Source organism: Rhopilema esculentum, chromosome 4 (assembly GCF_057945365.1).
Source record: "Rhopilema esculentum isolate cy_ngs chromosome 4, ASM5794536v1, whole genome shotgun sequence".
Lineage (NCBI taxonomy): Eukaryota > Metazoa > Cnidaria > Scyphozoa > Rhizostomeae > Rhizostomatidae > Rhopilema > Rhopilema esculentum.
The window spans coordinates 4,989,765-5,005,722 of NC_142818.1; the positions used below are offsets into that span (position 1 = coordinate 4,989,765).

Genomic DNA, 15,958 nt, shown 5'->3' on the forward strand with positions numbered 1-15,958 from the left:
CAATGACTTGGTCTCTCTCTCTTGCTTTTGCTCAAAATACGGTAGCTGTACAGGAATTCTCCAGTTATGATCATGATGTTAAAATCTGTGGACAAACAACAATTTTATAGGAACAAGAGCCACAAAACTGGTACAAGTTAAGAACCAATTAAGAACAAACTGAGGCTGAGCTCCTTTAAAATACAATTTTGAACAACAATTTATCTCAAAAACTAGGATTTTTAGCCATGTATGCGTGTTTTTTTCGGTAAATATTCAAACTTGTCGGCAAAAGAAAGTTGTTTCACACACTTTGTTGGCAAATGAAGCCTGAACATCTCCCTAGAGCGAAAAAGCTAGCAATCGCACTGTATACACCCTATTAATTTAAGAACAAATTAAGAACAATCCAGCCGCAAATTTTCGAAAATTAAGTACAGAAAAGAGTGCCTACAGCAACAGCTGAGTGTTTTTTTCCTGAATGACATGTGGAACATTTATGCGGCGAAGGAATCGACAAAGCACGCCCTTTAGCGAGTGTGCTTCATTTGACTCACTTTTTGGATGCGTATCGTTAAGAGATTATGTGATATTAAGTTGTCCATGTTTTTCGTCGACGTAGTAGGTAGCATGTTTCTGCTACCCAGGCAGGGGGGGGCAATGCCCCCAATAATTTGCGAAAGTCGTGTTTGAAGATCATATAAGACAGAATTTCGTAAGGCAGGTATAGAAAAAGCTATATTTCTATCCATGCCCCCCCCCCCTCTTATCCAGTTTAGCTGCCGACGGGTCTGCTTCTACCCGCCATTTTGTAGGGTGGTGGTGCAATACTTTTGCTCACCTAATATCCAAAAGAAAATTGAATTGAATTAAGATGCTAAAAAACAAATAAACAAACAATTTCAATGCTTAATTTTCGATGATACTGTTGTGTAATTCGTGTAGTCTTGTTTTAGTAGCTATTATTCATAAATTGGGAATTTAAAATATAAAAAATTGGACTAAACTGAACTGAATTTCATGAAGCAATAATTGTAAAAAACGCAAAAACGAGTATAGGTTTGATGAAGTCGAGGTTTCAAACCACATGGAGGCTACATGGCCTAACCATTAGAATTAAATATTGTTGTAGAAAGCAAGCAATCAAAATGAAGTTATGTTCTACGTAGCAGCAATTGAACGTTTAATTTAAAGTAAAGGATGACCTGAAATTTTAGGAAGGCTTCTTAGGAATTTTAGGATTTAAAGAGGCAGTCGATCAAATGCATTAGAAATGGAAGATCTCAAGTCAAGGCAAAAACTAGAATTGAAAGAGCTTCAAGGTAAGGTAATCCTTAATTAAAGGCTAACGCTAGTGTGCTTACACTGCATACGTATTCAAGTTACATATCCATAAACATTTTGATAATGTAAACGCACCATTTGCATTCTATTGCTCATGTTTATCTCGTTTATTGTTGCTTTTAAGATGAATATCAAAATGAACCCACGTGGATTCAAGGGCTCCCCGTGAACAAGTCTGACAAGCATAAACATTTCTTTGCATTTTGGCTAATTACTGTAAAAAGAAAACAGTAAGTCTACGGTGATCACTCTTCTTACTACTGATATATACTGAGGTGTTTGTGCATCAGAATAGCTACTGAGATTTTTTGGTTGCTTGCAATCATTTCTTATTGAACCCTTAAAATTTCATTTTAAATGTTTTCTCTAGCTAAAACCCAGAATATGAAGCATTCTGTGCCAAAAGGAGACAAGAAAAGAAAAAAACAAATGATGGCTGAAATTGCTTTATTAGAGGCAGAATTGCAAGAAAAGCATCAAAAAGAAATTTCCGACTTAAATCAGGTTTAAAAATTGGCAACTCCTTCTCTATGAAACTATTTCAAGTCTTTTGCAACTGCAAACGACTTTCAAATGTTTTTTTCTGTAGCATACCCAATAATTTTAATCAATCATGTTTAATCAATTGGTTTTATCATATTGGTTTGGTTGTAATGTATTAGGTTGTATCCAAGTCTTGCTACTTTTTAACCCATGTAAAATTTTGACTGTGCCTTTTTATTACATTTTCATTACCTTAAAACAAATCATGTACAAGCTTTCCAGTTATTGGTATAATTCTGCTGTCAGAGTACTATGTTTAGGAATTGTACCTGTAAGTGAAATTTTTTCCATTTAGACAAACATTACAACATTGATCAGTTGCTTTATAAGGTATATGTTTCAAAATTTGATTTCCTGTCACTTTGATTTGCTTGTTTTACAAATTATGTTACTCGAAAAACTTTTTCGCTTAGGCAGGCAATAAACAAGAAACAAATGACCTATGTGAACCACTCAGTGAGATAAACATCTGCAGGGAAGAAGCCCCTCCAAAGCGTATCAGTAAAGCACAGAAAAGACGTGTATGCTATGACACTAATGTTTAATATTTATATTACAAGGAACATAGCAAAATATATGCAGTTTGCAACAATGTTTAATTTTACTAAGAGAAGTCTTTTGGCTGCCCCTTTTTTAAATTTGTTAACAATTTAGCTTTCTAGTGAGGCATTGTGCTCCTGGTAAACTTTGTATTTACAATAGATTTTCCCTTTTGAGGAGAATTGAAATGAATTAATTCAAGATTTATGTTTAATTATGTAGTACAGATTTATCAATGGAATTATACAGAAAAGCTTGGGTGACTTGGAAAACCAGAGAGCTATAGATCCTAGGTTCCTTTTTTTCAATTAGGGTTAAATTCTGAATTGAATTAGGACTGACAAACCAAAATCATTTGTTTTTATTAGAGGAAGTTTTTTTCTTGGACCACAAATGTTCCATTAGTTTCTTCAAATTTTGTCTTGTATGATAATGCAACTTTTTATTCCATTAACGAGAAACATTATTTTCTTGATATGAACAAAATTTGCATGGACTATCTTTTAAAGCCAAAATTAATTTTATTGTTTTGCAAATTTATGATAAACTTTCATTGGATGTTTTTGCAAATATGTTTAACCCACCAAAAGCCCACCTAAAATGTTATTTGACGGAAATTCGCGATTCGCAATTGTGTGTTTTTGATGTTTTCCACTGCATATAGTGTTCAGGTGAATTCTTTTAAAGGAGCGAAAAGAGGAGGAAGAGAAAGAAAGGCAAAAAAGGTTAGAAGCAGCAGAAGAAGAAAACGTGAATAGTGCCAGAAATGTAGAATCAAACAGACTAAAGAAAATCGTTGCACAGAATGGATTGCGCATCAAAGAGGTGACACATTTCCTTTCTTTGTGAAGTAATAAGGGTTCAGGGACCAAGCCATCATCATTCTAACATACCACTTACTCTATCAACAATCATGTTTAAATGCACATGTAGACATTTAGGGAAATGTGACAGCCAACAATACAAAAATACCTTTATAGAATGCAATGCAGCTCCTTTTAGCAGTCCCACCGTTGTATTTTGCCAGTTTCCATGGTCACGCCATGCATTTAGTGGGAAGGCAAATCACCATGTTTTAAGGGTTTGTAGGCAGGTTAGTAAGAGAAACACAGCCTCTTCCATTTTTGATTTGTATGCTACTTTGTTCTATGTTAGTTAACTCCTTTAAAATACTTTATGAAGTTTAACCATATTCTCTTTTTGTTTTGTTTATCCAAAAGTGTGTTAGAAGAGTTTACTACTATGTCCCATGTCCCATAATCGACTTTCAATCCTTTAACAATAATAATTTTATGTACACTCAGACTTGGATTTAATGCAGTTTTTATGTGAAATTTATTCAGGTTTTTGTTGCCTTGTGACATGGACTGTTCATATTTGTTTCTTTTTCAGATCGCTCCAGATGGAAACTGGTATGAGCATATTCTAAGTATTATGAGGATTTCTTTTGTTAATGATGTTTTTCGCAATTTGGCACGTTTTTGATAGTATGCTTAATTTCTTTGCATCTGATTATAGTGACTTGCAATATGGTGAAGCAAAGTTTTCTTGTTTGGATCTGTATATGCTAGTTCTTTTATGGTAAAGTTTTTCTTATGTATAGTTGATGGATCTGCATGGTTTTGTGAAAATGCCATACAGCAATGTGGAAATGTACCCATAGTTTATGTTCTAGAAAAATCTCCAAGGGACCTTGGATGAAGTTCTTTTTTTGTTAATTTTTTTTCAAATGATAATATAATCTAGATGAAATGTAATACCAAAAATCCATAATTGTGGCAAAAAATGAAAAGATCATCAGGGCTTGTTTTAATCTTTAATCGCGGATACCTAAACACATGATAGGTGACATCAATGTATAGTGAAACCTCTAGCTCAATCCCTCTATTCAATACACATTTCATTAGAAGGGTATACTAAGCAAATTTCATTAGAAGAAAAGGCCAGATGGGTGCAAAATTGAACTGAGGGAAGGGGTTGCACAATCTTTCAACCCAGCTGTCTTGGATTATAGACTTTGTGGACCCAAACTCTAAATGACAACCAACATGTTTTAATTTCAGCTTGTACAATGCAATAGCTGATCAGCTATCGGGAATGGAAGCCAATGTAAGTATTAAATCACAAAGTTACCAAGACATTTCATCAGTAATGGCTCTGTATTGTTTTTTCGATTCACTGGCTATCCAAATACTTTGTTTCCAATTGGTTTGCTTTCAGATACTTAGTATCTGTCTCTGAAACATGGTTCCATAGATTGTTGATGATGTCAATTTTTTCTCATAACTTGATATAGGACGACAGTCGTACAAGGTCTCAATACTGTGCACTGTGAAAAATTTCGAAAAACATACTTAGACAATCTTTTGACTTTGAATAATGTAGCATTAACTCTTGGAAATACATGTTATTCACAGTCATTGTCACAGTCACTTCAAACAACTCTAATGGATGAACAAATTGGATTTTCAGCCGAACCTAACTGATGATTAGGGGTTTCCACGTTTAAAAGCTGAAATTATTGTAATTGAAAACATATTAGGCACAACTGCCACACAGTATTTTGTAGGAAGCCCTGCCACACCTGCGTTGTGTTAGAGGATGTCTTCAAAATATTAGCTTTCTGGTCACAGAAAGGATTAGTATCAATCCATAATATACATGTCAAATGTAACTAGGAATGCTGAATTTTTCACCAGAAGAACGCTACTTTTTAAATCAAATAACATTATCTAACATCGGCTTTCTTTTCCTGTTCTTGCTCTTTGTGGCTTTATGGTAAAACTAAGAAAATTTGAAATGATAGAGTTGAATGTGTGATATTTTGAAATAATACTGTGATGTTGGGTGGGTTGTGCTGGAACATGGATTTTGTGAAATGAAATCTGGTCAATGACAACAAAGAAAACTAATTTGTCACTTGTTCAACATCTGTTGAGTATTTCAATTTTATTTTGGTCTCACTTATGCTGATGGAAAGTACTTTAATAAATTGATCTTGTGTACGTAGTATGAATGGAAGAGTCTACGCGCAATGGCAGCAAACAAGCTAAGAGCTGACAGGGACCACTTTATTCCATTCATGACAAATGTGACAACAGGGGAGCCATTTACCCAGGGTAAGCATGCTTGACATTTACCAAGGGTAGGTATAATTCACATTTACAGAGGATATGCATATTTCACCTTAACTTAGGGTAAGAATATTTCACCTGTACCAAAGGTATGCATATTTCACATTTACTGAGGAATTGCATATTTCACCTTTACTGAGGTTAAGAATATTTGACTTCTACCAAGGATAAACATATTTCACATTTACCGAGAGTAAGAATTTTTCACATTTACAAAGGGTAAGCTCTAAAAAATGCAGCAGCTCTTTTAAGGTGGGCCATATGCATCGTCAAGGCAGACATTTTGAAACTGGAGTGGTTATCACTATGTTCCTGTAACAGTTCTTGCAAAGTATTTGAGTTATTGAAAAATGAAACTACTTTATTCCTTATACAGATGATTTTGAGAATTATTGTAACGACGTTGAGAATACAAATGCATGGGGTGGGCAAATAGAGGTAAGAGTCGAAATAACAAAGAATCATGTTACCAATGTGTAGCTTGTTTTCCTTAGAAGAGAAGAAAATATTAATTTTGATGAAAATATTTGTTATTGCCATCTCAAATCACTGTTTCCTAGAAGTTTATTTCCTGGAAAACCTTGACTTTTCCTTTTTGGATAGATTGCTGGTATTTTGCATGCTGTAGATTAACAGACTACATATCTACATACAGTTGCAAAAACCATATAATTCTAAGGCAAAAACTTTGCATTTAAAAGTAATTCAGCTATAGATTGTTGATATATCCTAGTGGCTGAAGTACGAATTAAGCATGTGAGCAGACTATTTATGAACTTTGCCTTAGACTTTTCAGTTTGTTATTGATTGCATTTTATTTCAAAGATTCAGGCACTTTCAACTATTCTTGGCTTGTCAGTAGAAATTTTCCAAGCAGATTCACCAGTTTTAAAAATCGGAAACAACTGTCAAGGGAAAGCCATTCGCCTCTCGTAAGTCCTGCTTTAAAGTAGTTTTAATAGTCTCTCTTCAGAAAATCTAACTTCTTTTCAAATTTAGGCAACAAGTATTGCTGTTAAATTTGAAAAGATGTAAACATGACGGTTTAAGTACCTTAATCAGCTATACGAGCCTTTTAAGTGACATTCCTATTCTGTAACTTACCACAAAAACAGCCTAAGAATTAATCAAGCTCTATGTGCAGTTTTAAAATTTTTGAGTGGTACTTTATAATAATTGGTAAAATTTTCTTTATTTTCTTAATGCCTTTCAAATTTCTTTCATATGTCCAGGGATTGCATGGACAAGGGGGCTTATCCCACCCAAAAATGCACTTGAATCATCGCGCTCTTGGCTAGTAGCCTGTTGAGCCCCCAATCTTTCAAGCCTCCCCTGCCTGTAATATGCTATTTTGTCCTTGCATTGGTCTTATTCAAAATATAAGCACTTTTTCAAGGCCAGTCATACCAAACCTAAGTCTGAACTGCTTGTTTTTGCTATAGTGCTGAATCCGCTGTGATATAACCATAGTATGCCTTTCTTCCATTTACAGCTACCACAAACATGCTTATGGTTTGGGTGAGCATTACAACTCCTTGGTTGCCATTGAAGAGTAGAAATCGCAAAATAAACAAAATCATTCACATACTAAATCAGTCTTATTTCTGTTACATAAAGAAGTAACTAAATCCTAGAAACCTTGAAGACTGTAACAAACGAAATCAAATTGCTTCTCCCCTTCAAATAATCCCCATATCGAGAAAATAGAAATTGTTAATAAGCCCCACAACCCTCATATGATTAAAGAAACACCAATAAGCCCCTGCCCTCAACTGCAGCATATTCATTTTTACATCTTGATTAGTTTCCAAAAGGGTTATTGATCAACAAATGAAAAGAACTTTAAAAAAACTTTTAAAGCGAGCTATTTGTATCTTAAACTTTAACCGGCAACTTTAAGACAATGTTTATGGTAGAATTCCCCCACTTAGAGTCTCTCCCTCAAATTTGCCCCAGCCAAAGAACATCACAAATTAAAAATCTTCCAAGAGAAGAGTCAAAACATTATAAATGTATTGTTGTTTATTTTCGGAAAAAATTTAAAGTAAAATTTAAAAACAATTTTATGGTATAAACTGTTATCAGAAACGTTTTTTGATTTTATACAAATATGGTAATCAATATCATTCAGAGCATTGTGTCTTAAGTTTTTCATATTGAATACTCTTCATAAATTTTCATAACACTACCGGGACACCTGTAAAGGAATTTAATATCTAGGGCTGCAGAACTTACAAAGATCTTTAAACCATTTGAGAAACTAGTAATAATGAATCAAACTAGGGATGAACGATAAAGAGTCTAAGGTAGTTTGTACTCAAGACAAATAGGACTTTTTGTTTTGATACTGATTTCTACCAAAATGGATCATTTGTCCACATATAAACCCTACTCCAAAAATTAACACAATACCATGTTTAATCAACAAGATAGCTTTGGTGATAATTACAGAAACTCTTCATAATGCAGCCATTTCCTTGTGGTCCTCAGACTATATACTATCCCTGATTTAAAAGTCATGACAATCTCAATTAGTGACAACAGCAACAAGGGCTTTTCGTTTTTGGTGAAAGCCAAACAAATGTAGGGGAATTATAAAACAATGCCATCTTGCAATTGTCTCGCCTTTCAAATGGGTGCTTCCAAAATCAAGGCTAGAAATATGCCCCCCCCCCCCCCAAAAAAAAAGAGTAAAATTTGAAATATATGATAACTACAATTTTTTTAATGTATGAAGAAGTTTCTACATAAATCTGCAGCATTAAGAATAGCACAAGAGAGTTAAAAATTTATCTTTTATGGGGTCAAGAGCGGCTATTAGTAACAACAGTACTTTCCAGGGCTGTAATATCTTTTTATTTCATAAAAAATATTTCATAGAAATATTGTGTTTGCAAATAATAATTACTAAATGAAACAGGGAAAATCTCAGAAAAGAGGAAAAGAAATGAATTTTTGTGATATTTTGGAAATGGGTATTGTCTAATAAATGAAGAAACTTAAAAGACAAGAAAATACAGGTGAATTGGAACTAAATTAGGAAAAAGTATCATAATTTATAAGGAGAAAATAAGACTCCATTTTAGATATTTCATCAGTCAAAATCTTTGTGTTACAATCAGGCAGGTGTTTTTTGAATAGCATCTAAAGATGACAAATTATAAACCTAACTATGCAAACAAGGATTTTTGAAAAGCTTGTCTGAAAGCATTGACACTAAAATGCTCCATAATCGGTTTTAAGTAAAGACTTTACTAAAACTGCCCTAAATTCATAAAGGTTAGCTGTATCTTCATTGAAGAATTAGCTGAACTGACAGCTGAGTATGAGGTCTCTAATATCAATGGAATTTATGCAAAACAGTCTTATCTAAATTGATGATAACAGGGTGTTTGTATAAAAGGACCAGCTTAAAACACATTTTAACTCCAAACATCTACAGAATACCTGTTTTTGTTGCTCAAGTTTTTTATGTAACTTGCTGCAGCTTCATTTGTCATACCTCCACATTCTTTGCAGGTTTCTTCTAAAATACTATGAACATCTTTAGCCATAGTGCGTGCATCTCCACATACATATATATGGCCACCCTTCTCAATAAGCTTCCATATATACTCCCTTTGCTCTTTCAAATGATGTGTGACATAGATTTTATGTGCTTGATCTCTAGAAAATGCCAGGAACAACTTGGCCAATGTTCCATCAGCTTCGTAAGATTCAAGCTCTTCTTTATAAAGATAATCTTCTGCCTTCTTTCTGCAACCAAAAAACAGCACTGTTTCCCCCAATGGTGCTCCAGACTGTTTTTGCAGATATCTTTCCTGTATGAAGCCTCTAAATGGGGCAAGACCAGTGCCGGGACCTATCATAATGGCTGGTGTAGAAGGCTTAACTGGGAGACGAAATGTTGTATGTCTCACAAATATTGGTACCTTTGTGATGCTAGATTCTGAAGGGGTCTTTTCTTTGAGCCATGTTGTAGCTACACCTTTTTGTCTTCTTTCTATTCTGGTCATCCAATCAACAACAACAGCAGTTACATGAATCCTTGTAGGGTGCAGCTTTGAGGAAGAAGAAATTGAGTAATAACGGCATTGCAACCTGGGAAGAAGTTCCAGAAGAAGGTCTAAAGGTGGCCTTACTGATGGAAGATCCTCCAGAATAGAAACAATATTTCTATGATCCTTGACTACCCATTCATTATATAAACTTTTCCCTTCTTCATCTCCACCAACTATTTTGGAAAGGAAATCTCTGTCATCTTCATTACGAGCAAATGGCACCAGCTCTGCTAAAATGTGGGTCTTAACAATATTTGCAATATCAACATAATGGAGCAGAGCAGTGCGGTATGTTGTGGGGCATGGAAAAGGGCTCTTTTTCGTGGCATCTTCATCTACATTTACCAGTTTAAAAACAGTGTCAAGTTCAACATCCAGTAGTTCACCTAGCTTGTTTACCAGCTCTTGGTCATTGACAGGATATATTCCTACATGGTCTCCAGCATGATACCTTATACCTGAACCCTCAATCTCCAATTCAATATGCATGCAAGACCTGTCTGATGCATTTTGATGTAGCTCCCTATTCACCTTTATAGGTGCAAGATATGGGTTCTTTGCATCATATGGGGGCCTTTGATTAGCAAATGTGCCAATCCGAGCTATCTCCCCCTTGAATATCTTTTCCTCTGGGACATCTGTGAGGATATTAAGCCTAAACTCTCGTTGTGCAACAACTGAAAGTGACCTTTGTATTTTCTTTTTGCTTATGTGGATGTCAAAAAATTGACAAACTTTTGGCCAAAATGTCTCTCTCCAATTGACAAAGTCCTCTTCTATGTTTGCATCATCATCACCTTCACCTCTATCACACACCCTATTCCCTCCAAGTTCTGCAAGTCGTTTGTCAACATACCGTCCAACTGAATTGTAGTGTTCATATGTTTTGTTTCCCAGTCCAAATACAGCAAAATTGAGCCCATTCAAATCTTGTTCCTCATGTAGCCACTCGAAGAGCTCCTGTGCATTGTCAGTGGGGTCCCCTTCTCCATAAGTTGCCATGACAAAAACAACCAATGATTTGCTAAGTTCATCTCTTATGCTTGGTAAATCATCTACATCACATTCTTCTGGGTCTATAACCAATGCTTTGAGGTTGTAACGTTGAGCATCCTTAGCAAGTCGGTTCGAAAATTCTTCTGCTGTGCCAGTCTGGGATCCATAAAAAATTGCAATGGACTTACCAGAGTTCTTCATTTTCGTGACAAAGCTTGAGGTACTTGAAAGCGCAGAAGCTGGCGGAGTTGGCTGTGCAGCTTGCTTGAGGCCTAAGTCCAGTTCCGACGTCGCGTCTTCTTTTTTCTTTCTTCGGAAAAAGAAATAAATTGCACCACATAGAAATGAAAGGAGTAGGATTATATCCACTGGGCCTATCAAGGCACCACTTGATTCATTTGAAGCTGTTTCGTTCATGGTTTTGAATCTTTAGCAGACTAGTAAAATATTGGTTACATAAGGTCTCCTCCCCGTTCTTCCACGATTGATTGCGTAATTTTTATGCAAACAGGCCGACATTGCCACAGCGAAACGAGGCTTTCTTCGTAGCTATTGTAAATCTGTAAAAATGTTTTAGGGACACCAACAAAACAACAACGATTATTTAATGTCAGGACGAAATAAACCTTTATAATATCCAGAAGTTGGCACAGCACAAAATTATCATCATTTTCGCTTCTAAAAATTATCAACTGCGGCTACTGTTTGGGGTTTTCGTGGCGAAGGAAGATAGGACAATTCATAGGGGTGGGAAGAGGGGGGATCTAGATTTTAAAGTCATACCGATTCAATAATTGGGCTTTTGTTGAATCCAAGAAGTTGTCTTGTCAGAAAATCGTGAGCTTGAGCCTTGGTGACTTCACTATGAAAAACTTGAAATTACTCACGTGACCAGGGTTACCAGATCGGTATTTTAGGCCAAATTTTTCATTTTTGGTTTGTAGATTTGGATTGCCTGGAAAAATTGTTTTTTGCTTACTACTTAAATTTGACCTTGTTGGCCTTTTCAGCAGACGTCCAAAATTAATAAGTAATTACTACATTCATAGAATAATTAGTAGTTAACTAAAAAGTGTTAACCAAATTTCAAATTTTATCACCCAACCTAAATATTATCTTGATATTAGCAAAGGGTTTTGGAAAAAAGTAAGATTGTTATCAAATTAAGAAATTATCTAACAGGCACAAGCGTAGAAATATAACCAGTGCCTGCTCAATGGATTCTTGAGAGAGTTTTTGATTTGGCCTTTTTATGAGCATTTTGGCTTAAATTGCTCACCAGTCTAGCCTTCGTTTGTAAATTCAATCTGGCAACCCTGAATAGGTCTCTTTGATCTTCTCGCTATACAGTTTTTCGCAAAGTGGCTCAAAACTTTTTATTACTGAAAATTCTATAAATGGTCAGATTATCCGGTAGAATCCGGCCGGATATTCCACGAAGAAATCCGGTAAATCCGGTTCCGGCCGGATTCTGAAAATCCTGATCCGGTACAACCCTACCTCCAACTTAGCTCGATGTGGTACCATGCTTGGCCCAGGAGCAAAACACAAAGACCCAAAAGAATTTGCATGTTTTTAGACGTTTATTAGAACAAAGTATCTAAGATTGTCTTTGACCAAGAAAGTCGAAAGCACTCTTCAGACACGAACAATTCACTCTGGACCCAGAAATTTTCCCGCGATTATTGTTGAAAGCTAATGAAGAAGTAGGTATTTTGTCAAAACTTAATGTACTTTCATGCTAAGCCAAAACAATTCAACACAATCCAACCATAGATGAGCCGTGAACGAACCAATTTATTTTGATATATGATCATGTAAGGGCCTGTTTATGTGGAGAAAATCATCCCACCTTCCAGCTTGTGAGCTGAGAGATGAAACCCCACTCTTCTTTAATATCCTTTGTGTTTTTCGTTTTGCGTTTATATGGAAAACAAGCTAGCCCGGTTAAGTGAGATCCCACTGCATGGGAGGTGGGATGAACTCTTTCCATATGAACGCTGCAAGGTGGAATGAATCTGACTGGTGGCAGCATCGCAAGAAGCAGTTTAACAGTAGCTGGTTCTCACGTTCCCCACTTGAACACCTGCAGCATCGTCGGCATATTGGAAACAGTGGACCTGATAACGGCAGCGTTCATTATCATGTTGAGACAAACCAAGAAGTCTAAATTGCTCGGCCTTGATATACTGGATAATGTATGAAAAAAGGTTGAAAAGAAGAGGGCTAAAGCAGTCACCTTGAAGAACTCACCGGCCAATAGGTATTAATGAAGTACTTAAATACACAAATACATAAAAACATAAATATGTCAAAAACAAGAATAAAAGAACATTATTATAGTTCATTATTATTATGGAACATTATTAATAATCAAGTTTAAGATGATTGTTTTAGGAAACAGTCTAAATAACCACGACTAGTGGTCTCTTTTGTGCTCAAAAAAAGAGATTTTGCATTCTTGGATCTTATCCACACTTTTTAGCTGATAATTTTTGGTCTGCTTAATTTTTTTTCATACTTTTTGGTAATACTTTTTTATAATTGCAGATGGACCTCCCCATGTATAAAAAGTTTGAGTGAGTCAACTGGGAAATGATGTCTTGTTTAGGGGTTGACACTATTGACGAATTCATGCACCATATCCTCCAAAATTTTCTTAAGTACCCTTTCAGTAAGAGAAAGCATCACTTCAATGTTGAATTTTTTACTGCCACAGTACCCATTTTGCAACATCTTCCGGGTTACTGATGACCATGATAAGTGCCCTTATAAAAGCCGCGGGCTTTCAAGTTATAAATGCTTCTAAAGTGTTTATCAACCACTCTTAGCTAAGCGAAATAATGAAGCATATTAACAGGGGCCTTTTTATATTGCTGTAACTTTGTCATTTCGTTGAGCTTAGGAGGTGCTGATACGGTAGTAAGTTGTACATTTTTTCGCGACAGCTTGTGACATTAAAGATGCGTATTTGTTTATTGAAGATGGGTTAGTTTCTGAAATTGCGTCTGCAAATATGGCTATGAACCAAAGTATTTATATAATCAGCATGGTGCAGTTTCACATTTTTTGCTCTGGAAGGATTCCGACCCCACATTTCTGTTTGCTTTGTTCTTCATTGCTTACCCTTTGTTCAATGCAAGGTTCATTCCGGAGTCGACAAGATGGCTTCATGTAAATGGAAGAACTGACGAAGCGGTTGCGATATTTCGAAGGATTGCCAAGGTAAATGGAAAAGAGCTGCCAGATATAAAATTAAAGCCAGTTCCAATGGACTGCTCGCCTGGATTGAAACATTATCTTCATTTATTCAAGCCTAAGAAAATCGCTTTTAGGATTTTGATCCAAGGATATGCGAGGTAGATAGGTAACTAGTAAGTTCATGTATCTTTTGCGACATTTTTCGAGTAGTTTACAATCAAATATAAACGTTTTTACTAATGTGGATCGCCCCTCTAAACTCTATGACATTTCCTTGTTTTCAAAACAATGTTTTTTAGTATTGGACAAGAACGAAGGCTTGAATTCTCAGCTGAAGTGCCATAAGAGAGCAAAAAACTGATGCAGACGTGCAGTCCACGTTAAATTTTTTAATTTTTTGCTGTTTACTTTGTTTATCACAAACGTAAAATATTTCTATTAACTTGCTTTTTAATCTAGAATGTAAACATGTTTGATTTTGGGTTGAAAAGAAATATAGAAATAATAATTATTTACGGCTGCCTAGTTTAAAGATAAACACATAGGTTATTTTTTAAGACAATTATTTTGTCAGTGATATTTTATTTTACTCTCAATTTATAAGTCAGCTGAAATTATGATATTATGAAAGAAAAATGGAATCAGATTTAATCAGTGGTAATACATCTTGAGGGAAAGGAACTCATTTCCTTTTGATACTAACATGCTCGTTCATCTTTGACCCTCATACGTGTCCCAGTCATGTCGTCGGAGAGCTGTATTTTCGCGCGCTTTTGACCGTTCGGGGCAAACAATCATGGTAGCTGTACACACACTTATTCAGATGAAAATGATTTACGCGCTTTTAGCATTGAGAAGAATAAGGCTGAGAAGAAAAAGCAGGAAAGAAGACGCAAAATGTGGGTGTCGGTTCTTTCTTAAAGAAAAGGCTGGAGTTTGGACAACTTAACATTCTTTTTGAGGAGCTCAGATTACATGACAGGGAATACTTTACAGGTAGGACAATGTTTGCATCTCAGGAAGGATTGAACAAAGATTGTAGCTCTAGAGCTTCGAGTAGCCATTTTGCTAGAGTCTCCAATGCACTATTATCAATCTCGAAGTGAATAATTGAGCTACCCCGATGTCGCCGATCACAAGTGTGTGGTTTCCATTTGGAAAACTGTCCCCGCATCGACGGGGACACAACGGCGATGCATCGGGGATGTTCTAAAAGTTGAACATAGTTCAACATTATTTATCTCTACGGGGACGTCGGCGACATGACGGGGACATCGGGGACATCACTATAAAACACGTTTCCATATCATCGTAAGCGTCGCAGCAGCATCACCAATCCTCTGCTGGGACACGTCCTGGTCGCTTACGACGATATGGAAACCAGGCTTAATCTACTTGTTAGCCACAATGATGAATTTCTGGCACAGAATCGCCACCCTTAGTGATAACTCACTGATTAACCTGGCGTACAACGAAGTCAGAATGCTCCCAGGAGATCAAAATGATTGGTTAAACTCAGTTAAGTTTGTCCTGAAACTTCTAAATATGGAGCATGTCTACACGGATGCAAATCAGATTTCTAGTAATGTATTATTCAGGAAGACTCTTAAAAAACTTAACGAATCAATGGTATAAAAAGATAAATCAATCGTCAGTTAACAGCAAAAATAACTCTAAGCTACGAACGTTTAAACTTTTCAAGAAGGATTTTAGAGCGGAGACTTATCTAAACCTCCCTAATTTCAAATAGAGGAAGCTTATTGCTTAATTTAGATGCAGCGATCATCAACTTCGAATTGATCGATGCGGCAGACTTTCTTCAGACCTTATTTCGATGGTTTATTAACACAGAAACCTATTGAATACACATTTATCGACATTTTGTCCTGCCAAGACACCAGCAAGCAGATAAAATTCGCCAAATTCTTGCAACAGAGCTCAGAACAAAGACCCTGAGTATGATACCCAAAATGTCTGCCCGTGAAAACACGTCAAGACCGACTAAGTTGCCATAACCCACCATAATAGTCCTGAAATCCCCCTCTTTCTTTTAAGGCTCCCCCCTTCCTAGCGATAGTCACAGGAGTGCGAATTCAATTCGCACAGGAGTGTAAGCAGTTTATTTTATCACGTGACCTTTCCTCATTTTGGAATCGAGAT

The 15,958-nt window shown here is 35.9% G+C and overlaps 2 protein-coding genes across 2 annotated transcripts; one reads left to right on the top strand and one right to left on the bottom strand.

Annotated features, from left to right (window-relative positions):
* Positions 1–1,069: 1,069 nt before the first annotated feature.
* On the top strand, positions 1,070–8,236 carry LOC135691180 (deubiquitinase OTUD6B). The gene is made up of 10 exons (XM_065208973.2): positions 1,070–1,301; positions 1,694–1,827; positions 2,280–2,387; positions 3,094–3,231; positions 3,799–3,818; positions 4,470–4,515; positions 5,417–5,525; positions 5,917–5,978; positions 6,366–6,472; positions 7,033–8,236. The coding sequence occupies exons 1-10, from the start codon at positions 1,253–1,255 to the stop codon at positions 7,094–7,096; spliced, it is 837 nt and encodes a 278-aa protein (XP_065065045.2). The 5' UTR covers positions 1,070–1,252; the 3' UTR covers positions 7,097–8,236.
* Positions 7,529–11,095, bottom strand: LOC135691171 (NADPH--cytochrome P450 reductase). Its single transcript, XM_065208957.2, has one exon. The coding sequence runs from the start codon at positions 11,012–11,014 to the stop codon at positions 8,963–8,965; it is 2,052 nt and encodes a 683-aa protein (XP_065065029.2). The 5' UTR covers positions 11,015–11,095; the 3' UTR covers positions 7,529–8,962.
* Between the last annotated feature and the right edge of the window lie 4,863 nt (positions 11,096–15,958).

Bases quoted from the DNA above. Each gene is read 5' to 3' on its own strand.
- LOC135691180 (XM_065208973.2), top strand. From the start codon at position 1,253: ATGGAAGATCTCAAGTCAAGGCAAAAACTAGAATTGAAAGAGCTTCAA. The intron at 2,388-3,093 runs GTATGCTATGAC...ATTCTTTTAAAG, and splicing joins GTAAAGCACAGAAAAGACGT to GAGCGAAAAGAGGAGGAAGA. The intron at 3,819-4,469 runs GTATGAGCATAT...TTTTAATTTCAG, and splicing joins ATCGCTCCAGATGGAAACTG to CTTGTACAATGCAATAGCTG.
- LOC135691171 (XM_065208957.2), bottom strand. From the start codon at position 11,014: ATGAACGAAACAGCTTCAAATGAATCAAGTGGTGCCTTGATAGGCCCA.